General features: G+C 59.3%; 1 protein-coding gene across 1 annotated transcript; it reads right to left on the reverse strand.

The window, feature by feature from the left end:
• On the reverse strand, positions 1–26,045 carry STRN4 (striatin 4; the record flags this gene model as incomplete). Its single annotated transcript, XM_079723455.1, has 18 exons — positions 1–776; positions 1,047–1,282; positions 2,611–2,697; positions 2,881–2,979; positions 3,432–3,572; positions 3,713–3,883; positions 5,091–5,212; positions 5,552–5,599; positions 5,705–5,880; positions 7,720–7,835; positions 8,176–8,289; positions 8,874–9,033; positions 12,546–12,687; positions 14,928–15,125; positions 16,984–17,062; positions 18,017–18,090; positions 18,584–18,687; positions 25,764–26,045. 17 exons carry the CDS (start codon positions 26,043–26,045, stop codon positions 1,113–1,115), a joined length of 2,283 nt encoding a protein of 760 aa, XP_079579581.1. The 3' UTR covers positions 1–776; positions 1,047–1,112.
• Positions 26,046–26,588: the final 543 nt, after the last annotated feature.

Here is a 26,588-nt window from a genome sequence, read left to right on the forward strand (position 1 = left end):
TAACAACATGGGTGGGGGTGGGGCTCCATTAAAATCCCATTTATTTATACAGATATACAGGGAGTTACGGGGGACCCGGGGGACCCCACTCCACCCTCCATGCGCCACGGAGGGGCAAGAGAAGGCCATCTCTCCCCATGGGTGACCCCATGGGGGTTTGGGGGGCTGCCCTTGGAGGAGTGTTGGGGGAGGTAGGGGTGGGCACCTCCCCCGAGGGCATCACCAGCTCCCCAGGCAGTTACTGGCCCTGGCGGTGTTGGGTAGTGTCTGGAAAGCTGTGCTGAGGGAACTGGAGGGGAGGGGGTTTACTGGGCGCGCTCCGGGGTGGGCCAGGCCCGCACCTCCACGGAGGACAGCCCAGCCTGCAGCTGGCTCCAAGGCCCCGGCAGACCCAGAGCAGGGGCATTGGGGGCTCCTCCCGGCACAGCTCCCACCCGGGTCCAGGGAGGTGGAAAGGAGGGGTCAGGGGTTCAAAGAGAGAATCTGGCACCTTCTGGCGTCTTGGAAAAGCTAATCCCTAAGCACACCCAGCCCTGGCTGTACGGCCCCTGAGAAGGCAGCTCAGAGACCTGGAGTGGGTGTCAGGGTGAAGAGAAAATTCCCAGAGACCATCCTGGAGGGCGATTCCTGAAGGAGGCCATGTCCCGGCGGGATGCCCGGGGAAGGACGGGCCGAGGGGAGGGCCTCCTGGAGAAAGGGCCAGTTAGCACCACCAGGCTCCAAGGCAGGCAGGAAGAAGCCAGGCCTTGGGGCCTCCAGACCAAGGCTGGAGTCACCTACGGGGGACAGAAGGGAGGGGAGACTGGACCACGACCTCCAGGGTGCAAGAGGCCAGGCAGCTCCAGCCTCTCTAGGCCCCAGCCCCTCCTCTGAATGCCCAGGGGCTACCTTGGCAGTTCTCACAGGGCATCCTGACTAGGATTTCGGGTCTTCGCACCCTCTGGAAATGCCAGGCGAAGGGGTGTTTGTGAGGGCCCCATCGGGAGTGAGGATGCAGGGGGCTTCTGCCCTCCCAAGCCAAGCCTCCCTCCCATCTGGCCCCTCACCTCAGTCCCACCTGCCCAGCCCCACTCCCCAGCCAGCGTGGCGGCCTGGGTGGGGCCAGGTGGGCATCATACGAAGACCTTGGCCAGGGCGTCGGCGCCCGCGCTGGCGATGAGGGCCTTGCTGGGGTGGCAGGCGACAGCATGGATGGCCTCCTCGTGCTTCTTGCGGTGGGCCGTGATCTCCTGAACGCATGTCTTATTGTCCAGGCTCCACAGACGCAGGGAGCAGTCGTGGCCTGTGCAGATGTGGGAGCAGTTGTGGCCGTCACCCAGCAGCTCTGGGTCCCCCCGCCTCCTTGCCCAGACCTGCCCCCCGAATCTGGCCTCGTCCAAAGGCCTGGGAGTTGGGTGGGGCTCGCTCCCCTGCCCAGTTGCCTCCAGATGCCCAGTGTGAAGCACTGCCCTTCTGACCAGCCTATCATCCAGCCATCTAGGCACCGAGTGTTCACTGAGCACCTACTGTGTCCTGCACTCGGAGGCGTGGTGAACAAAACAGGCAAATCTCCCTGCCCCTGTGGTGCTGCGTCCCAGTGTGCAAGAGACAGTAAACAAGAGAACAGGATAAACGAGGCCAGGTGGTCACAAGTGCTGTGAGCACCAGTCAGTCAGTGTGAGGACCGTGTGGCCCAGGGGGTAGGGCAGGGGGAAGAAACTTCCAGGCAGCAGGGACAGCTAGGGGCAGGTCCTGAAGACTGACAGCCTGAGCAGGCAGGCGGGGGGTGGGGGTGGGGAGTAGACTGCGCCAGGCCTTGGGGCCACGAGCCACTGCGGGGAGACCGCCGGACTTAGGCGTTACCGGGATCTGGTGGGCTGCGGTGGGGGGACCTGGGCCCTGTACTGAATTTTTGCCTGGGCCTGATCTCACTGACGGTTCCCTCAACCGGCGTCCTCCCTGGAGACAGCTGTAGCACCGTCCTGGGCCACCCCCGCCCTCCACTGCCACTGCTCACGCCTGTGTGTGCACTCGCTCGCTGACACCCCGGGGCAGGCTCGGTCTGGTCAGGCCTCCGTGACCGCCAGCGCACACCCTTCACCCCCTGGGGAGCTTCAGCCCCCTTCTCCATCCGCCCAAGTCCCAGCCCATCCCGTTGAGGCGCAGCCCCGCACTCACTGGGGCTCAGTGCCTTTATCCACAGACAGCAGGTGCACCAAACGCTAAAATTTCTCGTGGGGATTGAGTCAGATAAACCTGAACTTCAATTCCTGCAACCCAGTGGGCTGTGACCAAGTGAAATGACTTCTCTAGCCCCAGTCACCACATCCGTGGAGTGGGAGTAACAGTACCAACCTCATTCAAATCCAATGAGATGATGTGGGAGAGGGCCTACAGCGGGCTCCAGTGCACAGTGCTTTGTTGTCCCCACCCTCGTGACCGCTGTCATTCCAGCCACGGAGGGGCTCCAGGCCCCTGCTCGGACAGCACTCCCACCAGCTCCCCACCCTCAGGGAGCCCCCGGAGTACCCCCTCGGGACCAGAGCCTGGGTCTCTTCCTCCTCCTCTCCCCCAGCCTGCCGGAAAAGGCACACGCCTCACTCCTGAGGAGCCAGGAGGCTCCCGACTTACTTCCTGACATCAGGAATACGCCATTGGGGTCCACGGCCAGGCAGGTGACCGCATCCAGGTGGGCAACCATGGAGTGCACGGACCTCCCTGAGGGGAGAGAGGGTGGGCGGCAGGTTACCCTCCACTCTGCGCCTCGCCTGGGAAGGTGAAGGGGCTAGAAAGGACACTGAGCCTTCAACGTGGACACCAGGAGGCCTGCCATCTGAGCCTGGTCGACCCCCGCTCCCCCTGAGCACACGTGTAGGGGAGGCCAGGAAGGTTGGGCCTCACCTGTCCGGTTGTCCAGGAAGCGGATGCCTCTGTCGTCATGGGCGGTGATGGTGAGGGGCTGGCTTGGATGACTCACCACCTGGTTGATCTGGGTTGGGCCTGACAGGAAAAGGAGGGAGACGGGAAGAGGTCAAGGGTGGGAGGCAATCAGGTAGACCGGCACAAAGGTAAGAGGAGAGCTGCCATCCCACGCCCATCCTCTGCTCAGACAGCGAGCAGGGCTGGGCACTCCAGCCGCTCCCTCCTGGGCCCAGTGCTTCATCTGTGCAATGGACACTGCACGGCCTTGGGGCGAGCAGGAGGGAGGACAAACACGAAGACGGTCCTTCTGTTCCACCAAGTGGCCCATGGGCGAGTCCCTCATGACGTCTCTCCAGTCAGCCCTCCCGAGCACTCTGTGCCGTCCATAATGGCAGTGACCGGGACCTGATCTCCGTCGCTCTCAGAACCCCCAAGGGGGCAGGGCAGCCACTTTCCACTGACTGGGCAGCAGGTCACCAAAGCCACAGGAGAAACTGGGGCCCTGGAGGCATTCCTGGGGCCTCCCTTACCGCTGTTCCCCCGGGAGTCCAGTGTGAGGAGGGCACTGCCAGCCTCCAGGTCATACAGGACGGTGTCGCCAGAGCGGAAGGAGGCCACAATGTGGGCAGGCTCGGTGCTGGTGAAGGCCACTGAGGTGGGGGTCCCATGATCTGAAGGCGGAGGGGAGAGAAGGCTGCCTAACGGCCCCGCTCTTCCCTGGGTGCGGGGGGCACAGGCCCCCTCTGGGGGCCTCCGGCTCTGTACGGCTCCTGTGCCACCTGTCAGGGTCCCGCACGCCCCCACGACTCACCGCTCGCTGTGGGGAAGGTACAGAGGCAGGTTGGGCTGCTGCTGCTGGGGTCCCAGATGCGGACGGTGCCGTCGGCAGAGCAGGAGGCCAGGCGCTGGGAGGTGGGACTGAAGGCCAGGCCCCACACTGCGTCCCTGTGGCCCTCCAGGACGTGGCTCAACACGCTCGGGTCTGGACCCGCCAGAGGGAGAGAAGGGCTGCGTCAGGGCTGCCAGCCCCGACCCCGGCCGGGACAGCCCAGGAGCACCAGTTCTGCCGAGACGCAGGCACTGAGCTCGAGCTGCCCTTTCGCCCAGCTTCGTCCCCAAATCCTCACGCCCTCAGAGTTGCTCCCGCTCTGACCGCTAGCTGTTCTGTGAAGCTTTTAGGGCTCTGAAGGTGCCCCAGAGTGAAAGCTACAGAAGGTAGGGATTTCCTTGTTCCCTGCGTCCCCGCAGGCCCGCGATAGTGCCTGGCACAAAGCCGCTGCTCGAGACATACCTTTTAGGACTTAGTTAAGGGGATGAGGGACAAGGGTGGCTCTGTGACCCTGGGACCCTTTGCAGCCTGGCCCCTGTGGGTGAGCCCCACCCTCGGTCCCTGCGGTCTTTTCTGCCCAAGAGCACGGCCTTGCCCGGTCTCTCCAAAGCCCTCTGGTCGTTCCCACCACTGCCTCCCTGGTCACTCGAGTCCACACAGGGTGTTCTGGCTGGGTCCTGCTGACACCCGACGTGTGACAACTTGCTTAGCCTAGAGCAGATACTGCCTGGGACTGACCCTTGAGCTCTGAAAGGGTGAGACTATCCTTCAGAAAACAGTATACATTCTCTGAGAGGAGACACAGACCTCTAAACTCTGCCATGACAGCCTGTTGTATGGAGCCATGTGTGTGATCAAAAGGGTTATCAGAAGAGGCGTCAGAGGGCAGGGACACGGACACTGAACAGATGCGACAGTCTGGTCACTTCTCCGCTTAATCTTAGAGGTGGCCCAAGGACACAGCCAAACTCCCTACAGCCTGGCCCAGCCAGAGTCTCCGTCTCACCTGCTCGACCTGCTCCTCACCGGCTCCCTCCGCTCGACCACGCAGGCGTGGGCAGAGCTGAGCGCAGAGAGCTGCCAAGGCTCACCACGCCTTCGCCGGGGCTGGTCCCCGGCCCCAAAGCTCCACCCCAATCAGCTCCTCTGCGAAACGCTCCCCCACCACCCCCGCTGCTGCCTCGTCTTGTCCCACCCTTGGGCACGTGCTGAATCGCCTTGGCCCGTGCTTCACCAGACCGGGAGCCCTTGGCATGCCCACCCCCAGTACCCAGTGTGAAGCCTGGGGGCTTCGGGAACCAAGAGGCCCTGGTGGCAGGTGGGTGGGGGAAAGGAAGGCAGGGGAGGGAGCTGTCCTCACCGTAACCGTCGTACGGGTCCATGTTGAGGTCTGGAATCTTCCAGCTATGGATGCGGGCATCCGCCCCACCGCTGTAACAGTATTCACTGTGGCTGCCCATGGCTACTGCCAACACGGGGCCCCTGGAGGATACCAAGCTGGGTGAAGCGGGGAGACGAAAAACTCCAGGCTCCCCCTCCCCCATGGGACCCTGAAGTGCTCCACTAGCATTTTTCAAGGCTGGCAAAAAGGAATCCAGCGTCTGGACCTCTGGTGGTGCCATCCAGGCAAGGTGCCTGTCCCACTCCCCGTGTCTGTTTCCTCCTCCGAAGGCTGTGCTGAGAACCAGCTACGGGGGCACTGAAAGTCTGCAGAGCGCCAGGAGCGAGGTGGGGTGCGTGCAGAGGGTCACAGGGACTCCGAGCCCTCCTGCCACCCTGGCTCAGCCCCCAGGATGGCTGCCTTGGGGGGCACTTCCCTACCTGTGAGCCCGGAAGGCATGGATAGGTTCCACGTCTAGCGCGGCATTCCTGGGGGGAGACAGAGGGGCTGGATGTCGCTGGGAGCCCCTCATCACCCTGTCCCCTGCGCCCAGATGCCCTCCCCACCCCCCACCCTGGGGCTGCTGCTCTCACTTCTTGGCCGTGACCGCCTTCTGCAGGTTCCAGAGCTTGAGCGTGCCATCCTCGGAAGCAGTGAGCAAAGCCGACTGGCTGTGATGGAAAGCCAGGGAGCGGATGCCGTCGTAGTGGGAGCGGAGGGTGAATTTGGGGTTCCAGGTCTTCTTAAAGGCATCCTTGCTGTCAGACAGCTGCGGTGGGGAAGCTGTCTCAGTGTCTGCTCGTCCATCTCAGCCGTCCCGCAGACACCAACTCCCAGCCCCACACGGGGCACCTCATAGACTGGCCTCCAGCCCGGCCCTCTCCCACTTCCTCCTTGCCCGCTGTGTCCCCTCACTCACTCAGCAAGTGCCTGCAGTGTGCAGGGCCTGGGCTGGCTTCTGGGGAGGCAAAGGGGAGCCCAAACCCTGGGGATCTCACCATGCAGAGGGAGCCTGGGGGAGACAATCAGATCGTCTCCATAGCGCAGAGGATTATGAACTGCGAGCAGTGCCACGAATTACAAACGCACCGAGAGGAGGTATGGGGCAGCCTGTCCTCCTCTGTGGGGGGTCAATAAGGCTCTCCTGAGGAACTGACAAGCCGTCAGGACGTAACCAGATAAGGGGAGGGGACAGAGGATGGAAACTGCACGTGCAAAGTCCCTGAGGCACAGGCAGCAAGGGCGGATCCTGAGCCTGAGAGGAGGCCTGGGATGCAGAAAGCAAGGGAGAGAGCGGCAGGAGATGAGGCCAGAAGGGCTGGCCAGAGCCACAATAGTGGCCCACGCTCAGGAATGTGCAGCTCATCCCAAGCGACAGGGGAGCCACAGAAGGGTTTAGAGCAAGGAAATGACACAGCTTCTTCGGGCCGCCCCGTGGGGGGGCTCGACTGGGGAAGATAAGAGTGCCCGTAGAGAGAGAGGTAAAGAGGTCCTGAGGGAAGTCTCCCAGGGAGAGGTGAGGCAGACCAGACACTGTGGAGTGGAGATGGGGACAAGCACACAGTGGGGAGAGACTGGGAAGCCGAATCAATAGGCCTCTGAGGGAGAGTCCCAGAGACACCCCACAGGTCCTGGCGGACGAGGGTGCTGCTCTCCAGGCGGGGTACCCGGGGAGGGCCACTCGGGAAAGGAGACGAGCAGACTGTCAGCCAGGCCTCAGCGCTCTGCCCCGAGACGAGGTGTCCCCGAGGCACCCCTTCACCTGGCCTCTGTCCCCCAAGGTCACCACTCCTGCCACAGAGGTCTAGGCCGGAGGGGTCTGCCCCCTCCCATGCACGCTGCCCCGTGGGGGTGGGTCTCACCTCGGGGAGGGCAGAGGAGCCCTGCCGCGCGCTCCCTGCTCAAACCCTCCGCTCCAGTCTCGCTTCCTAACACCCCACAGCAGTGTCCTACCCTTGCTGGGATCACTTGAAATCTTGCTAGAAGCTGTGGTAAATGTCCTGCTACAGGAACTTGCTCACACGTGCCCGTTTCAGAGATGCCCAGATAGCCAGAGGCCCGGCCACGGATCTCAGGACACTGGCCCTGAGGTCTCCCTTCATTCCAGCCCAACATACCAGATCGGCCTGGTTTTTTGTTTTGTGGCTTAAAGTCACCTTCCCTGCCAAAGTCAGCTCAATTCTCACCTACTGCACAGACTTTCTCACCCGAGCCGCCACCAGCCCGAAGCCCCCGTCCGTCCTCTGATGCTGTATTGTGACTCAGCACCCCCTTCACCCTTGCCTCCTGTCTGCGGTGGGTCCTGGACTTGAGGTGCGTGGAAGCCCAGAGTGGGAGGGAGCATTGCCGGGAGAAGGAGCCTGGCAGCATGATTAAAACACAGGCGCCAGAGCCTTTCAGGCCAGGCACCTCGGTGACCCCAGTCAAGTCCCACCGCCTGTCTGTGTCGGCACCCTCTGTGAAACAGTGAGCTGGCGAATGATCTCGCATCGTCCTCGTGTGTGAGGGGCTGGGCACAGGCCGGGCACATGGTCAGAGCTCAGCCAGCCCCGGCACTGCGCCGACGCCCCATGGGGGCCTGTAGGGGGTGGGCACCCTGAGAACTTACATCACAGCTGAGGTCGTTGTCGTTGGTGACGGTGAGATCTGCCAAGTCCCCCAGGCTCACCTCCCCGCCCCCGATAGTGTCCATGATGAAAACGTCTGAGGAGAAGCCAAAGGAACCTGGTAGGGGGAGGAGAGGGAGGGCACAGAGAGGGGCAAGGAGAAAGAGAGAAAGACAGAGGGAGGCAGAGAGAGAGGTAAGGAGTGAGAAGGAGGGACAGGGAGAGGACAAGATCAAGAATCACAGCTGGAAAGGAAGAGACAGGGAGAGACAGACAGACGGGGCAGGACAGACAAAAAGAGAGGAGACAGAGACAGACAGACGAACTTTTGGGACAGGGAGGCTGCAGACTAGAGGCTGGGCCTCGACCCTGAGGACACAGAAGCCCTGGGCTTAGCGCTGCAGCCTCCCTCTGCCGTGGGCCCCTCAGGACTGGGCCAGGGTGGAGGGGCCTCTTACCTTCGTGGGGCCGGGGCTGGGGTGTGCCGGGAGGTGGGCCGGTCACTTTGGGTGGCAGCCCATCCACATCCCGAAGGTCGGCCAAAATTCCCTGGAGTTTGACCCGCCGGCTTTCTGAAGGGACAAGGCGCAGGGCAGGAGTTACTGACTGGTTCACTCGGCCACATGCGAGTGATGCCTTCTCCACCACCGAGAGCTCTCCTGCAGCTGTGGGGAGGCCGGGAAGCCCTGGGCTCCGGGTAGGGATGGCAGACAGGCAGAGGAGACAGACTGAGGTGGGACCCTCCATAGGCCGCCCTTGCTGGGGCCTCAGTCCCCAGCCATCCTACATGACCCCCGAGGGCCTCGTAGCTTGGAGTCACAGGACAGGAAGCAGCAGCAGCACTGCCCCGTCTGCCTTCTCCACTCTGGGTCTGCATCCTGTCCACCCCGCCCCCTCCAAGGTCCGCCAACAACTGGCTGCTCGAGTGGAGCTGGAGGCCCTGCCTCAGGAAGAGCCGGGCCTGCCTGGGTCCCCACAGGGGTTTTCCAGGGAAGGAGTGAAGGCCTGGCCATCGTGGTGCAGGCCTCCCGCTCTCCTTGGCCACCCTCCTCTCAGGAAGTGTATCCATCCGGTGGAGACCCTGGGGCAGGAAGCAGCTGCAGGCGGCTGTGTGTGCCCGCAGTGAGGAAGGTGGGCCAGAAAACCCCCAGCTCACCCAGTTCGTGGTGGGTCCCCTCGCCGGCGCATCGTCGGGGGCCTGGGGAGCCCTCTCCGTCCTCTCCTGAGCCCAGGAAATCAAACTCGTTGATGGCATCCTCTGAGTCGTCCTCCTCGTCTTCGTCCTCCATTTCAGGAACCAGGGCCTTGGATGGCAGCTGGGGCGTGGAGACAACCAGGGGTCAGGGGCTCCTGCATGGGCCCAAGCCCACCCAGTCTCCAGAAACAGAGAAACCAAGGCTCCTGGCCTCGGCCCGCAGGGTCCGCCCCAGCCCCACACTTTGAGGCCGTGCTCCCCCTGCTGGGAGCACTCAGGGCTGCTCCTCACTGGAGGAGCTGCTCCCCCAGCCTGGCTCTGGAAACCCCTTCCGCTCCTGCTGCCTCCAGCAGTGATCCCCGCACAGGGCCCTCCTCCTGGCTTTCACTCAGGCTGTTCCTGCTCCCCCATGCGCCACCCCCCAGCACAGTACTTCTCATGAAAAAGTGTCGGATAATATGACAGCCTGTTTCGGGGGCGAGGGAAGATATATGTGTGTCTACGGGGGTAAGTGAGTGGAAGGAGGTGCTCAATCAAAGTGAGAACAGATCCATGGGTACAATAGTAATGATAATGAACACTTACTGGGCCAGCCTCTCTGGGTTATTCAGTGCACTGAATAAGCTTCACATATGTGATTTCACAACCCCATGAATAATTACTATTGTAATTACTATCCCCATATTACAGATAAGAACTGAGACTGAGCAGAGTGAAGCCCCCTGCCCAGGTCACCAGGTCCAAGCTGTTCCTTATACACGAAGACGGCTCTGGGGTGTGAGATTACCTGAGGTTCTCCAAGTCTTCCTCATAACTTTCTACACTGGCTGAATTTTTGTTTTCTTACATAACAAGCAGGAGCTACTTTTAGAATGAGAGAAAACACCCCGATTCCTCCACTTTTGAGAAACAGAACGCTGGGCGAGTGGACACGGAGTGCTATTTCCCACAGTCGGTCTTAACCAGGAGCAAGAACCAAATCATCCTGTTTTCCTCAATTCACAAGCTTGGACCGAATCCCAGGCTTGTGAATTTAGGAGCAGCATCACACCTGTGTTTCCCCACACGGACACCTTTGAGATGCAGCCTCATGAAGTGACATCTTGCGTATGATTCTTTACCCTCTTGTGGCGTAAGCATCACTGTGTTTTACATAAAGTGCCATCCGGAAGCTGTGTACTTGGCACTTCAAAGGCTGCACTTAAATGGCTTAAGGGAGCTTCAGAATTTTCAAATACAGTTTTGAATCCGAGTTCTGCTTTAAGTGCTTCGGAGACCACTGGTTCCAAACACCACCTCTTCCAGGAAGGCTTCTCCCTCCTAAGTGTTCCCTGCCTGGGCCCAGCCTCAGTCAGACTGTGAATTCCTCGAGGGCATGGCTGACGCCCCTCCTCCCAGAGGCTCAGCATCCTGAGCTGGGTCTGGAGGGTATGAATTTGGAGCAGCTACGCTCAGGCTCAGGCATCGTGGAGGGCCAGCCTCTGGCCTGTGTGGGAGGACGGGGATGGGACGTGAGTGCCTTCCTCTTCCGGCCTGGGAGAAGACCCAGGGTCAAGGTTCAGACAGCCTGCCCAGAGAGATAATGGCAGGGGTCAGTCCACGAGAGGGGCCCTATGCAGTTACGTCCTGCCATCACTGCCTGGGACTGTGACTGCCAGGCCCCTGCCAAGCACTGCTAATACTGCTGCCGCCGAGCACCTGGCCTGGCAGCCACCGTGCAGCCAAGGGCTTTGTACGCATGAACTCATTTTAATTAATTCCTCAACGACCCAGAGACAGGGACTACTTTTTTTTTTTTTGCAGTACGCGGGCCTCTCACTGTTGTGGCCTCTCCCGTTGCAGAGCACAGGCTCCGGACGTGCAGGCCCAGCGGCCATGGCTCACGGGCCCAGCTGCTCTGCGGCACATGGGATCTTCCCGGACCGGGGCACGAACCCACGGCCCCTGCATCGGCAGGCGGACTCTCAACCACTGCGCCACCAGGGAAGCCCGACAGGGACTATTAGCCCCTGAGACTGAAGCCAAGACAAAGAGAATCATGTGCCCACAGTTACAGAGCCAGGCCATGGCCACTCTGGGAGTCACGGGCAGGTCTTCTGAATCAGGGTCTGGTCACTGAAGGTCTGCTGTGTGGAGACAGAGGGCTTGGGGAAGCATGGGACCCCTACATAATGAGCCACCTGACAGGGCATGCGGTGACTGACGCAAAGGCCGAAGGGAGTACGCGATCATTTCTATGGGAGGAGCGGAGAGGAGTGGGAAGGTTTCCCAGAGGAGGCTGAGGCGAGACCTGCAAAGGGAGTGAAAATCCCAACAGGGGGCAGGAGGGACCAGGCGTTCTGGACCAGGGGAGAAGCTTAGAGACCCCGGACTCAGTGACACCCTGCTTTTCCTGCAACCCCAGTGCCAGTGTGCCGGCTCTGTGCATTCCATTCCCCTCAGTGCGTTCCCTGAGTGCCTGACCTGTGCGGGACCCTGCACTGAGCCATGCCGGGGACACTGGACACAGAGCTGAGGCCAGGACAGACCTGACACCAGACAGGGAGGACCCAGAATGGTCCCGGTCAGGACGGGGGAGCCCACAGGAGCCTCCTGACCCTGTGGGGGGAAGGGGAGCAAGGGCGGGTCAGACAAGGCTTCCTGGAGGAGGGGGGTGTCTGAGGTGAGTCTGAGGAGGGAGGGCTGGAGTTCGGGTGGGAAGGCCGGGTCAAGGAAAGCCCCTGAGGCCGTCTCCCACAGGCTCCCCTTCCTGGCACGTCCCTCTGCCTGTGACTACCTAGAAGCCCGCACTGGCCCCAAGCTCCTCCACGCCGGGACCGGGCCTCAGCGTCTCCATGTCCTCAGTGCCAGCACAGAGCTTGGCCCAGGGAGGCCCACATGGATGTTTACTGGACAGATGAGACCTGGCCCCACGTAAGGACGGCGCCGTCAGGATGGCGGGAGCACGGGGCTCTGGCAGTTAAGGAGTGGGGGAAATGCGGTGGGAGCTGTATCTCCAGGCCAAGCTGCGGAGATGTGGACTCTACCTTGCGGGCAGTGTCCCTGGGCCTGGGTCCTGCCACCAACAGCAGACTGGACACTTACATCCTATGAAGTCCCCCCTGGAGTCCCCCGACCTGGCTCCAGGCTGAGCTCTGGGCCCGGCCACATTCCCTCAGGGTGCTGGGGAGGGAACAGTAAAAAACTCGCACAGTCCCTGCCTCGTGGAGCTCACAATCTACTGCAGGAGACAGAGGCAGAGTTACACCAAAACATTTCTAAGTCCGACTGTGGTCAGGCTGGCCAGAAGGAGAGCACACTGTGAGAGGGTGTCTCAGAGCTGGCCTAACCTGGAGATTCAGGAAAGGCCTCTCGGGAACATCTGAGCCCAAGGAGAGAGGATGGAGAGAATGACGAGGGTGCAGGTGGAGAAGGGGCCAGCCCTGATAGAAAAGACCTAGGCACCTCCCAAGGTACCCGAGGCAATGGCACGGCGGGACAGGAGATGGGGACCCAGGGAAGGGATGTGATCAGGACACAGACCAGTCCTTCGAGGCAGCCCCAGAGCACTCACAGAGGCGCTCTGCTCTGCACACACAGCAAGCGTCCTCTTGCAGAAAGGGGGAGGGGCACCCCTCGAGCTCACGTGCTCACCTTCACGCGCTGCTTCTTGTGCTGCACGCTGTCCAGCTCATCGTCCTCATCACTGTCCTCATCCTCGCAGTTCTGCAGGAAGGGAATCTGCTCCAGCACTGAGCCACCCAAGCGCTCTTTGCCGTCTTTGCCGGCCGCATTCCTGCCCACGACAAGGGGGCAGAGGGGGCATTAGTCCTGCCAGGCGACGAAGCTCAGATGGGAGAGCGCTGAGGCTCGGGGACCAAAGGCTGGACCCGGCTCTCAGGAGTGCCAAGCCCACCCTGACCCCAGAGGAACCTTGACTCTGATCACACGCAGGACTTCAAGCCCAGCCTCTGCCTGACACACCCCAGCTGGAACCCTCACTGGGACCACAGACCAGGCCCAACCCCTCACTGAGTTCTGACCCTCCCTGAGTTCCAGACTAGCCCCCAACCCTGACGGCACGGCCCTGGCATATGCTGAGTCAGAAGGAGAGCTAGACAACAAAGCGCCACTGACTCAGCAGCCCCCGTTCCCACGGCCCGCTCAAACCACAAGCACAGAGCAGGTGAGTGGCGGGGACAAACCCAGCAAGAAAGAGGAACCGGTCACTGCACGGTCACTCGGGCCCCTCACAGCCTGCACTCTCCCCAATGACAGACGGCGCTCCCCTGTCCACCCCGGGCCGCTGTTTAACGGCTCCATCGGGATGACCAGTTTTAGCGAAGGAGGTTATTTTCCAAACCTGACTCCAGGGCAGAAAGGAGGGTAGAATTTGAAGTTCAGATAAATGCCAACAGCCTCCTCTTCTGCCACTGGGCTGATGCCCCAGAGAGTTCTCGTCAACTGCCCGGGTGGATGGTTGCCACTCCGCCGGGTCGCTGTGCCCAGGCTCTCCCCCCGCTCACTAGCTGCCTCAGCCTGGCCTCCCCTGCTGGACCGCCCCCAGGGCTCAGTCCTCGGACCTCCTCTCGGCACCATCAACACCCTCTGCCTCAGTGACTGCCGAGTCCCGTGGCTTCCAAATCCGCCCGTGTGCTGGTGAACTGGAGGTACGTTTAGGAGTCCAGCGCCCCCACCCCTCACCCTGGGGGCCAAACAGGCACCTCAAACTCCACTCGTCCTGAACGGCCCCCTTGAAGCCCCCCCACCCTTCGTCTCCTCCATCTGGGTCAGTGCTGCTCCCAGCTGCTCAGACCACGCCCCTCAGTCACCCCTAGTTTCTTTTCCTCTCCCCCCACAGGCAATCCTTTAAATAGTGTCGGCTCACCCTAAAAATCCACTGAGAAGCGGACCCCTTCTCACCCCTCCACTGCTAATGTCCATCATTTCTCACCTGGACGTCCGCAGGAGTCTCCTACCCGGCCTCCCGGCTCCCACCCCGACCCTGTCAGCCTCTCCTTCTCCAAGCAGACCAAGTATATCAAATGATGTCACACCCCTGCTCGAAACCACTGGCTTCCCACAACCCCAGCCTCCGAGCTCCTTCTCGTGGCGCTTGAGGGCCCGTGTGATCCGACTCCTGAGATCTCAGCGCACCGCAGACCACAGCCCCCACGCGCTCACGCCACTGCAGCCACACCGGCTTCTGTGGCTGCTCCCGAACGTCCCAGGCCCTTCCCGTCCCGGAACCTTTACACTTGCTGTTCCCTCCGCCTAGAACATTCTCCTTCCAGCTGCTTGGGTGGCTAAGCCTCCACTCCATGCAGTTTTATGCCCAAATGTCACCCCATCCGAAGCAGTACTACTTCTCCCATCACTCTTCCTCACTGCCTTTTATATAGCATCTCACTTCACCACCTATTATTTATTTTGACAAATTACAATTACCGATGAGAGAATGAACAAATGAGAGCTCCCTGGGGGCGGAGACCACATGTTGTGCCCCCCCTCAGCCCCCGGTCCTGGCGTGTGGCCCGGGGTCTGCCTTCAGCAGGGGCTCGGTGTTTCCTGGGGAGCACACAGGCCTGAGCTTCACAGGGGGCCGGGCCAGCGGGAGCTGTGATGCACAACAGCACCAAGGCAACGCCAGGGGAGGGGAACCCAGGGGAACCCAAGACAGAACCTGGACACCCCACAAGGAAGGGACAGAGGAGCCCGCGATACACCCCAGGAAGGAAGCGGCCCCCGGAGCACGGCTGACGTCCTCAGGACGGAGAAGGCACACAGGGATGCACCCGCCAGACCCAAGGGCTCACCTCTTTTTTTTTTTTTTAGCGGTACGCGGACCTCTCACTGTCGTGGCCTCTCCCGTTGCGGAGCACAGGCTCCGGATGCGCAGGCTCAGCGGCCATGGCTCACGGGCCCAGCCGCTCCACGGCATGTGGGATCCTCCCAAACCGGGGCATGAACCCGTGTCCCCTGCATCGGCAGGTGGACTCTCAACCACTGCGCCACCAGGGAAGCCCCAGGGCTCACCTCTTGATCTGCTCCTCGATCTGTTTCACCAGCAGCGACTCGCCGCTGCTGAGTCCCCCGGGGCCCGGCGTGGCCCTGGGGCCCCCTTCGCTGGGATCCACGGCCCCGTTGAGCTCCAACGAGCGGCCCAGTAAAGAGCGCACGCGCTTGGACCGCATGTCCAGGATGGTGTCGGTGTAGCCCACCTCTTCCAGGTACCTGCAGGGAGGCAGAAACAGGGTGGGTCAGGCGCCTTGTGGCTTCTTCATACGCTGCGGGGGGCCGATGCAAATTGGGCCAGGCTTTTTGGAGGAGCAACTTCAGACTATACATCAAAATTTCAAAGAAGCATACCCCTGACCCCACCGTTTCCCCTTTGAGACTATTTCCAGTGGAAGCCTTTCTACACAGGCACTGTGCTGTCGCAGATGCTCGCGGAGACACTGCACATACGGGTAAACCAAAACGCAGGGGCCAAACTACACGTCCGCTGCTGAGGACTGTGGAAGCAAATGACTGCTGGGACACTACGCACAAGATAAACAGAGCAGAGTGCCAAGGAAAGAGGGCCATGATGAACAGTGGAACAAAAACTGTTAAGTTAGGTGTTCCTTACAATTCAAGTGTTTGTGGGAAAAAAAGAATGTGCATATAAGTATAGACCACACACAAACACACATTTGTATCACGCCCCTCGCTAGGCCTAGAGAGAAACACACTAAACTTCAGAGCAGTGACCGCTGGAGAGCGAGACTGGGCATATTGATAGGAACTTCTGGCATTTACTCCACTCACTTCTACAAATGAGCATTTATTACTTCTGCAATTACAAGAACTGAAGCCAGCTGGGACTGGTCTAAAAGCTGAAAATATCTGTGGCTTCAAAAGACTGGAGACAATGAGTCCCATGCTGGTCCTCAGGAGGCGCCTCCAGAGCCTCTTCTGTTGAGCCTGACCCTGTCCCTTTGGGAACATCAGACAGCGCCTGCCTCTGCCTGCTGTCTGGCCTGCTATCTCATCTCGGGCGCCTGTGTGTGTCCGACGCTTCCCCTCCCCACCAGCAGAGGGGCAGGAAAGTGTGGTGCGGAAGGAGCTGGGCTCTGGGGACAGGCTGCCCGAGATCACACCTCACACCCTCCGCTGATTAGCTGTGACCTTCCATAAACAGATACCCTCTCTGCCCCTTGGTTTTTTCATCTGTGAAAACGAGGGGAATGCTAGCAGTTACACCACATGGGGGTTTATGTGAGGAATCCTTGGGTGCAAAGAGTTTAGCGCGGTGTCAGGCTCGTAACAGGTACCTGGCAAGCGTCGCCTGTGATGACCTTTCTGTTGTCACCGTTTGCACACCCTTTAAGCTAGCAATTGCACTCCCAGATATTCAGCTTAAGGAAATCAAGGATATGGACAAATAACTTCCTGGTGTTTGTCACACTGTCTACTGAAAAAAACACCTTCAACGAAATACACAAGAAGAGACTGGCCATAGGAAGTTATGATTATCCATGTGACAGACTATTATACAGATCTTGAAATGAGGCAACATAACTATAATTTATGTGGGAAGATGTTCACAACACTTAGCAAAAGCAATGCCTTATGAAACTGCAAAGGGGGAGCCCCGGCTTTTTATAAAACACACACACACACACACACACACACACACAGAGGCACAAATACATATCCACGGAAAAGAAAGCATATGTGCCAAAATGTTGACAGGGGCATGAAATTCCTTGGGTGGTGGAATTATGAGTGATTTTTATTCTTTTCTTTCTGCTTCCCTATGTTTCCCAAGTTTTCTAAAACACACACATCTCTTTAATAAAAAACAATTTAACATTACCCCTGGGGGAAAAAAAGGCACAGAGGCACTTGGGGTCGCTTTCCACACGTGCCTCCTGCAGGGAGTCTTCCCTTGCTCTCCCCGATAGGGTGACAGCTGTGGCCAGCAGGGATCCTGACAGCTCAGGGTCCCCAGTGGGGACAGGAAGGACTGTGGAGTCTTCGGGCTTATCTCCCAAGCCAAACATGTCTTCTCGCCCCCCAGCCTCCACCCTGCCCTCCACACACTCACTGTCGGAGAAGCTGTCGCCCCTCTTTCCACACCAGCGGGCTGTTCTCCAGGGTGACCGACTCCACCGGGCCGTTGGAGACTGGAGGGTGGAGAGAAGGGAGGCGGGCTGTCTCGGTCAGGGCACCACCACGCGCCCATCACCTCCTCCATCGTCCTTGGAGCCCCTTCCTGAGAGCGTCTGAAGACTCCCTCTGCCCCTGTGCTCCTCCTCTCTAGTCTCTGGGTCACTTCCCAACCATTCCCAGACTATCCTCAGACTCCACTTATGTTAGTTTCCCACAAGGGAAACGGGCTCAGTTCTGAGCGAACAGGAAGACTTGACCACGTCCCAGCCTGGCTCTGCCACTTCCCGGCTGTGCGGCCCTGAGCAGGTTAGTTTACCTGAGCCTCAGTTTCCTCTTCTGAGAAACGAAGTTAATAATCTCAGCACCTACCTCTTGGGATTGTTGTGAGGATTAAATGAGACAATCTGTTTGTTTTATTCATCGAATATTTATCAGGCATCTACTATGTGCCCGGCTAGGTGCCTGGACTACATCAGTCAACGAAACCCCTGCCCTGGTGGAACTCACACTCTGGTCGGAGGAGTCTGACATGAAGAACAGAGATCACCGTCAGCCTGGCCTCGAAGACCCTGACCCCGTGAGCACACCACACTCTTCCACGCCTCCGTGCTCCAGTACACTCTTCCCTCTACCTGGAGTGCCTTCCCTACTGCCCTGATGATGAACTGATGCCTCCTTCCAGGAGCGCAGCCTGTCGGGCCTTGTGTGTCTGTCTATCTCACACAGGGACAGCAGGCAGGACTCCCAGCCTTCTTCACCCCCTGCCCCCACTCCCCCGAGCACCCAGCACAGGACCCGGCAGAGCAGCCCACGGGGGCGGGACGCTGAGAGTGAGACCCAACCCCTCCCCACCCCGGCCAAGCCTGCTTTCTGTGGAGCACGGTGAGAGAGACGTGGCCCATCTCAGCTCTTCTGTCACATTCGGTTTTGTTGGGAGGGGGCAAGAGGGGAGGATCGGGGGTGGGTACCTTGTTCCGACAGTTCTGGCTTCTTCTCCCCCTGGTTCAGGTCTGTCCCGAATTTCAATTTGTGATATTTGGCCCTAAAAGATCAAGCAATTAACCAGTGAGAGACGCAGAAGAGTAGACGGGGCCAGCCCCCACCTCGGGAATCCCAGACCCCAGGTTCTCTTTAATCAGCTCTCCTCCCTCTGAAGCTGAGCTGCCCGATTAGGAAGCAGCCTGGGCGGAGAAGGCATCACGGATGGCCTGTGAAGTGCCCACTCTTTGGAGTCAGGCAAACTGGGTTGCTATCCCAGCTCCAGAGTCCTTGAAGAAGTCATCACCCTCTGAAAGCCTCACCTGTACCCATTAGGCCACTGGAAGCGATAAATGAGACAATGCACATATGGTGTTTGGCATACAGTGGGCCACCACCATTATGAATACTGTTGTCAGTTGTTTACCCCGAATCCCACCCACTATTTCTTGTTCTGTCCCCCTCCTGGAACCATGCAGGACTGGGTGATGGGGAAGAGAATGCTTGACCCCAAAGGCTTGATCCCTGAAGGCAGGACGGGGGACAGCAGGGCTCACCTTTCCTGCTTCAGTGCATATTCTAACATCTTGATCCGCCGCACCAGGTCTGTCTTGAGATTCTCTTGCCCCTTCCTTTCTCCCTGGAGGAAGGCCACCTGAGCCTGTGGGGGGGAGAAAGGGAGACAGGAAGACAGCAGGGCTCAGGCTCACTGACATGTGTCCCTCACTCACTCAGGGACAATCAGCTCCAGCCCTGCCCCCACAGCAACACACAGCAGCCACTTCTTCAGGCGTGAAGACCCTGAGCCAGGGTTCCACGGAGCAGTGAAAGGGCGGCTGGATCTGTCTCCATGTCACCCGCAATGAAACAACTGAAGAGAAGCCCTTAACTCCTGAAATTAAATAGGGACAGCCTGGGCCTAACTTGGTCCCCACCTCTGGGGAGGAGGTGGGCCAGGGAGGTATTAACAGCCCTGGGCGCCTCCTCCCCCCACTCAGGCCGGTGCTGTCCCTAAGGTTGCTGGTGGAGGTGGCGTGCCACTACTCCTACCAGAGCATCTGTCTCTGGGAGGCGTGGGACGCTGCTTCTGGCGTTTAGAGACAAGAGCGGGCGGCTCGGCTCAGCTCCCGCTGCAGCGCGAAGGCTTCCCCACCCGACCCCCATGGTGGGGACCAACCTTTCCACTGGAGTCTGCCCAGGGTGAGGGAGACGTGCCACAGCCACGACCCAGGGCCCTTGCCAACCACTTCACACTGTCTGCTGGCACGGGCTGCCCCAGTCTGCTCTGGTCTGTCAACAGGTCTTTTGGAGACACCGGGTCAACGGCCTTCGAGGCAGGATCTTGGCCCCTGACCAGGTTCCGGAAGCCCAGTGCCAAAGCCCTGAGCGCAGGGCTCCTCCCCAGCTTCTCCCCAAGGCTCCTCTGTTCCAGGCTAGGACCGCCTGAGCACCAGGCTTGGCTCGGCCACTTATTCGCTGCATGATCTTAGGCAGGTCACTGGCCCTCTCTGAGCCTCCGTTTCCCCTCATGTGTTAAGTTCTTCTCAGTCCAAAGCCTGGCACAGAAGAAAGGCTAACAAATGCCAGCTCCTACCTCTTACTATTTTTCTTCTCCCTGTCTGTTCTTCTAGGGTCTTGAAATGGGCCCAGTTCTTTAAGAGAGCTAGGATCCCTCTCAGACCTGAGGCCCATCGAGCAGAGCTGTCTGTGGCTTACAGGCCTCCTGCCCCACAGGCAGCTGCGTCTTCCTGGGGCCAATCCTCACACATCAAATGCTTATTGAAGAACTTCAACAGCTCCCCCAGAAGCCCCCAGTCGCCCCAGATACCTTTTCCAGGCGGTGAACATTCCCAAAGCCTCGTGCTCAAGGACTGTCCACTGTTGGTGGCCTCTCAGACGCCCATGAACACGCCTCTTCCTCGCCTTGGGGCTCAAAGGGCTCTGACCTATCTGCCCCCAGCACAGCCCTGTGCCCCCAGGCCTCCTATCACCCCTGTCCTGCTCCAGGGACCAGGTCTCTCCCGCAGATTAGCAGAGAACCAAATGTGCGCTAAGCATTGCCGAGCACTGGCCAGGGCCGGGGGCCAGGGAAACAGGCACACTCAGACACCACTGGTGGCGCCATAAATTGACAAACCCTTCCGGGAGGGCAATCTGGCTATATCCACAAACACGTTAAATGCACATGCCTTTTGTCCTAGCAGTTCCACTTCTAAGGAATTTACCCCACAGGCATAATTGCAATGGTAGGCTTCCTTTTGAACAAATAAAAAGGCATATATGTATACGAATGTACGACAAAAGTATCATTCATTCATTCATTCACTCCACAAATATTTATTGAGTCCCAGCTATGTACCAGACACAGTTGTGGACAAAGGATACATCACTGAACAACGTGAGGTTTATATTTTAGAGGAGGGTGCGGGGAAACCGACGAACACATAAATACACGTCACAGGTACGCTATGGAAAAGAAACCTCATCTGTCCATTGAGAGAAAGGGACTCCCCCCAATACCTTTTCCGTTCTACACTTTAAATCAACACGTATGTACATAAACACCTAAGGCCAGACAGGCAGACTCACACGTGATCAGTGTCTCGGAAGTGTGAATTTCTGTCCTCTGTGCACCTTCTCATCACCCTGAGGTCTACTCTGCCCGTGACTTGTTGGAAGGTGGGGGGCGGTGGGGAAGGAAAGGTCCATCACCAAATACGAGTCCGGGGTCACGGCCTCCCTGTGCCCTCACCCTTCTGGGCTTCCGTCCGTGAGCTTCTGTTTCCCAGTGCCTGCGCGGGCTGCTGAGCCCACGCGCATTCAGTATCTGACACTGGTGACCGCCTGTGACGGGCCAGGTTCTATGTGAGGTGCCGGAGAAGGAACGGAGAAGACGAGTGCCTCCTGTCCCGGCAGAGCCCTCAGTCTGGCTCAAGCGACAGACACGAGCAGCCACAACTAACACAGGACATGACTAGGACCCTACGGAGGGAGCAGCGGAGGTTAGGGGAGGGACATCCAACCCACTTCTGGGGTGAAGAAGTGACGGTTCAGCTAAGACCTGAAGGCTGATTAGCAGTCGGCCAGGGGCTGGAGCATCTAGCTGGCCGAGGCCAGAGACAAGGGTGGCAAGGTGGGCTGAAGGAGCTCTACAGAGGCCAGGATGCCTGCATCCGAATGTGTAAAAGGGTTAGTGAGGAAAATCGGAGAAGCCTGCAGGCCCGACAAAGGATCGCAGACCATGTGAGCAAGTCTGAAATTCATCCTAAGAGCACAGGGGAAGCTATGGAAGGGTTTTTTAAGCAGAGAAGAGATATAATCAGATTTGCCTCTTACAAAGGTAATTCCGCGAGCTCTAATGTGGAGAAATGAGAGCTGCAGGGGGCGAGTGGAGGGCGAAGCTAAAGGCCGAGAGACCAGTCACAGAAGGAAGCAATCCCAGGAGTCCCAGGGAGAAATGACGGGGGCCCAGACTAGGATCAGGCAGGCGGGCAATGAGTGGATTTAAGGTAATAAGGAGGTGACCCTCACCTGTGGGGGAAGAAAGTGGAGTCGAGGGGCAGAAAGCAGGGTCCAGAATCACGCTCAGACCTCACACTTGCTCAGCCTCCCGCACCCCCTGTGCCCCATAGCAAGCCCTGATTTCCCTTCTCCTAATGATGATGCAAGAATCTCACTCAGGGGGCCTTCCCTGGCAGTCCAGTGCTTAGGACTCTGCGCTTCCACCGCATGGGACACGGGTTTGATCCCTGATCCATCGGGGAACTAAGATCCTGCATGCCATGCGCCGTGGTCAAAAATAATCTCACTTTGCTCTCTGGGCCTCTTCCCAGTTCCTCTGGCAAAGAAGGGAAAAAAGAGAACCAGAAACATGCGGCTGAAGTGTCCCGGGTTGGTGGAATACCACAGAGAGGGGAAGTGCTGGTGGCCAGTCCCTCCCACCCCGCAAACACCAGCAGCCACGGCTGCCTGATCTGTTGGCAGGTAAGGCTGGGATCTGGAAGTTTTCTACCCGCCACATCCACCCACTACCACTCTGAGACAGGGCCGCCGCCTCTCCTCCGGCTGTTCCCTTTCCACCCAGGCGGCATGGAAAAAGCTTCCGGAGGGGCCTGAGCATTTCAGCCCTCCCAGGGGCCGCTGATGACTCTCTGTACCCCAACCTTTCTGTCCCAGCCCGCTCCCCGTCCCGGCTCAGTCCCATCTGGCCCTGCATCTCCTGCACTCCACTCGTCCTCCCCAGGGTCTGGGGGGCTCCTGGCAGGGTTGAGTCCCCATGGATCCCCCAGAGCCCCTTGTGAGGCGGGCAGTGGAGATGGGCCAGCTCCATACCTTCTCCGCCAGCTGCTCCTACATGAATGTCCAGTTCAGGCCCCGCCCCCAAGGTCCCTCTCGCCCTCAAAGAGCTCGCTCCCCTTTGCAGAAGTACCAGAGATCGTGGGCAGAGCCACGCAATCAAAGACTCAACTGCGTCAGTGTGTACAGTTCTCTGCAACCTCCTGCACAAACCAGCCTTCTCTATTAGCCTGGAAGTTTCTGAAGGGCAGAAACCACGTCACCTCCTTCTGGGAATCCCCCTACCTGGCAAAGTCCTGCTTATTATCAACCACGTCAACGCCACCTCCCTGCTCCCATCTTCGGGCGCCTCCTGGCAGGACCTCACGAGAGGCTGCCTTTTCTGCTGCTCCCCACACGCTGACTGCATGTGGGTCCTGTGCCAGGAGCAGCTGCACGCAGCTACTTGGAGAAAAGGTATTCAGAGTTTATCAGAAAAATCTGACGCAGTCCAGGCCTTAAAGGATCTCACAGGAGAAGTCACACCTCCCTAAGTGATAAGGGCTCGAGCAGAAGTGTATAAAAAGGGGTGCTGCTGCTGGGACTGTAAACGTGGGGCGACTTGGCACAACTAATCACCCCTTTATAAACACATCTATTCTACCATTCCACCCATCTATTCTGCTGTATACTCACAGGGGAACACAGGGACATTCACTGCAGCCATTTCTGACGGGCAGAAACGGGAAACAACCTAAAAGTTCAGCAAGAGGGCTCAAACTAAATGAGCTACGGTACAGACACCAGTGGCATGGAGTTTTCAATAATAATAAGACCTCTCTCTGCTGATGTGAAAGGAACACAAAGACACATGGGTATGTGGGGAAAAAAAGTCACCGAATGATACATGTAGTATGATCTCATGTATTACACACAGAGGTGAATCACTTTCATAGCAATAACAGTGGGGGGGGGCCTTTCCCTTTCCACTCGCGCGCGCGCACGCGTGTGTACACATCTATAAACGCAGACGCTTCTGAGATCTTTGCATTTTTACTTATGTAACAGAACAAAAGAAAATAAAAGTACAGGGCTTCCCTGGTGGCGCGGTGGTTAAGAGTCCGCCTGCCAATGCAGGGGACACGGGTTCGTGCCCTGGTCCGGGAAGATCCCACATGTCGCGGAGTGGCTGGGCCCGTGAGCCATGGCCGCTGAGCCTGCGTGTCCGGAGCCTGTGCTCCGCAACGGGAGAGGCCACAACAGTGAGAGGCCCGCGTACCGCAAAAAAAGAAAGAAAGAAAGAAAGAAAATAAAAGTACAAAGTAAGAGATGCTGGAGCCTAGACAAAGGAGAGCCTAACTGGGTGCTATCTACAACTTCCTCTCAAACGCCAAGAAGGACCACTAAATGCGGGAACAGACACATGTTTTCTCTCGTTTGTCTCAAAGATGAGGAAGCGGGGTGGTGAGTGCTGTAGGGTACGCTGGTCTGTTACGAGTGCTGGATGATCCTGGGGAGGCCACTGGGTTTCCTTGGAACAGGCTTCTCATCTGTCCTGGGCATCAGAGAGGTAATAATACATGGGCTTGAAAGCCCACAGACCACCCCTGCCACCCACAGGCTGTGACCCTAGATAAATCACTGATCTTGTCAAAGCCTCCATTTCTTCTTCTGATTATTTTTTTAAAAAGGGGGGTGGTGGTGGAGGGGGGAATAATATCACTTACCCTCCCAGAATGTTGCAAGGATTAAATGATACCATGTATCTGAAGTGCCTAATACAGTGCCTGGCACATAATATGTGCTCAACAAATAGCAGCTGCTATCATGATTGCTAAGTGAGGGCAATGCCATTGGCCCTGCCTCCATGATGGGGCACTGAGAAGATCTAATAAGATGTACCCTGGGAAAGAGTTCTGTAAGTAGAGATGGGACACCATGGGACACCAAAGCAAGGGGTACTTACATAAGGATTTCTCTCCCACCCCAACTCCAAGCCTCAGCCACCACACAGCTAAGATCCCTATTGGGGTGGGAGAATTGCGGGATGCTCTCTTTATTCATCCTAAGGACAAAATTCTAATCCGGTATTTACTTGGGTCCCCACCTCAACTAGATAGGAAACAGCAAATCAGAAGGGGAAAGACGAGCTGCTAGAAGCAGGTACTGACTTCTGCTAATAACGCCCCAGCCCACGGACCCTTCAAATCCTCACAACTCTGATTCCCAGGCTCCTCAGGACACTCTGCCAATCGACCCACACTTCTCAAGGTCACAAAACCCAGTCCAGCCTCAGCCTCTTCCAATCATCATCCGAGGGCACATCCCTCCCCCAAGCTACTCCACAAACCATAGGGTCCTTTCCCAGAAACTTCCACAAACACCTCCCCCCAGGATCCTTCTGAGATGCTTCCTCTGGCTGCCTTCCTGCTCTACAAAATGCTCCCCCTGCCATCCCTGGGGTCCCCCGGGTTCCTCCTCACATTCGCCATCCCGCCTCCCATCTCCACAGCTGGACATGTTTGACCCTCCCCCACTCCAGTTCGGGGTTCTCCATCCGACTTCCTACACACTTCCCATCTCAGGGCGGGAGTCCCCACTCCTCCACACCCCCAAAGAGTTTCAGCTCTCAGGCTCTTCCAACACAGGTTCTTGAGGCACGTCCTGGCCCCGTCCGTGCTTCCGACCCAGGGACCCCCTCCCCTGCCCTCCCAAGCCACGCCTGCCCGGGCTCCCCAACGTTTCCTCCTCGGAGGGGAGGGCACACATCTTCATCGGGGACCCCCCGACACCTTGCTCTCATCCCCCGAGTCCTCACCACAGCCGTCTTTCAGTCCCTCCTGTCCAAACGCTCCGAAACACACCCGTCCCGAGCTCCCTGACTTCCTCTTCCGACTCACCCGGGTTACCCGCCCCGACCCGCTCTCGTCCCCAACGGATCCCAAGTTTCCCCGACGCCCCCTCTCTCCCACCCGGGGCCCAGCGGGCTCCACCTCCAACGCGCACCTGGCCGGGGACGGAGTGGGAGTCCCTCGGCACCCTTGGAGCTTTTTGCTCACTCGCATACAAGACTCCTCCATCCCCTCTCATCACCCTTTGCTGAGTTCTCTTGGGGTCCCCTCGGGGCCCCGAGGCCACTCTCTCAGGAATCCTTCTGCCGGTCCGTTCACTCCCACTCCCACTTCCAGCCGGTTCTGCTCCCCTGTGCCCCTTCTCTCGGCGGCCGCGGTCCCGGCCCTGGGCCCCCCCTCCCGCCTCCAGCTGCCCGGGTGCCCTTAGGACCCCCCTCGGACGGCCCCTCACTCCGTCTCGGGGCCGGTCGCTGTCCCCTACCCGCCCCCCCGGCCGTCCCGGCGGCCATTGCTCCAAGATGGCGGCGGCGGCGGCGGCGGCGGCGGCGGCGGGTGAGGCCGGGCCGGGCCGGGCCGGGCGGGGGGTCGGGGGTCCCGGGGCGGTACTCACCTGCAACTCGGCGCGCTCGGCCTCCCAGCGGGCCTTCTCCGCTTCGAAGCGCGCCCACTCGTGCTGGATAAAGTGTAGGATCCCGGGCAGGCTCAGGGGCTCCGGCCCCGCCGTGGGGCCGGGGCTCCCTCCACTGCCGCCTCCCTTAGCAGCCGGGCCGGGCCCGGGGGCGGGGGCAGAAACCGGGGCCGCCCCCGTCGGGCCGGGGCCCGCGCCGGAGCCCAGCGGGCGGCAGGAGGAGGCGGCGGCGGCGACCGCGGCGGCCGCTCGCTCCTCCATCATGGAGGCCCCGGGGCCGGCCCGCGCGCCCGCTGTGCCTCGCGCGCCTGCGCGGCCGCGCCGACAGTCGCGCGCGCGCTTGGTGGGGGCCGGGGGGGCCGGGGGGGCCGGTGACGGGAACGAAGTCGGATGCGCGCCTCGCCCACCCGGGTCGACCCCGAAGGCGCGCGCGTGGGGGGCGGGAAGGGGCGCGCGCCCGAAGGAGGGCAAACGCGACCCAGGCCCGGCGCGAGGGTTGCCTTTGGGAAGCGCGGGACTTAAGGAGGGGCCGCTTTCTGCCCCCCTCCTCACGCTTCACCCCAAAGAAAGACTCTAGTCCTCTCCAGACCCAAACACCATTCTCCTCGACAATCACTGTCACTCTTTCAGAGACAGAGCGACCACCAACGGTGGTTTCAGCAATGGCCCCATCCAGATTCCTGGCCCAGGTCGGTTGTCATGGTAACTCTTCCCAGTCGGGAACACCCTTAGCCTCCCCTCCCCTCCACCTTTGTGGTTATGGAGCTCCAAACCTGTCCTGGCCCTGCACCAGGAAGAGGTTGCTAA

The sequence above is a fragment of the Hyperoodon ampullatus genome (genome assembly GCF_949752795.1).
Source record: "Hyperoodon ampullatus genome assembly, chromosome: 18".
NCBI classification, from domain to species: domain Eukaryota; kingdom Metazoa; phylum Chordata; class Mammalia; order Artiodactyla; family Ziphiidae; genus Hyperoodon; species Hyperoodon ampullatus.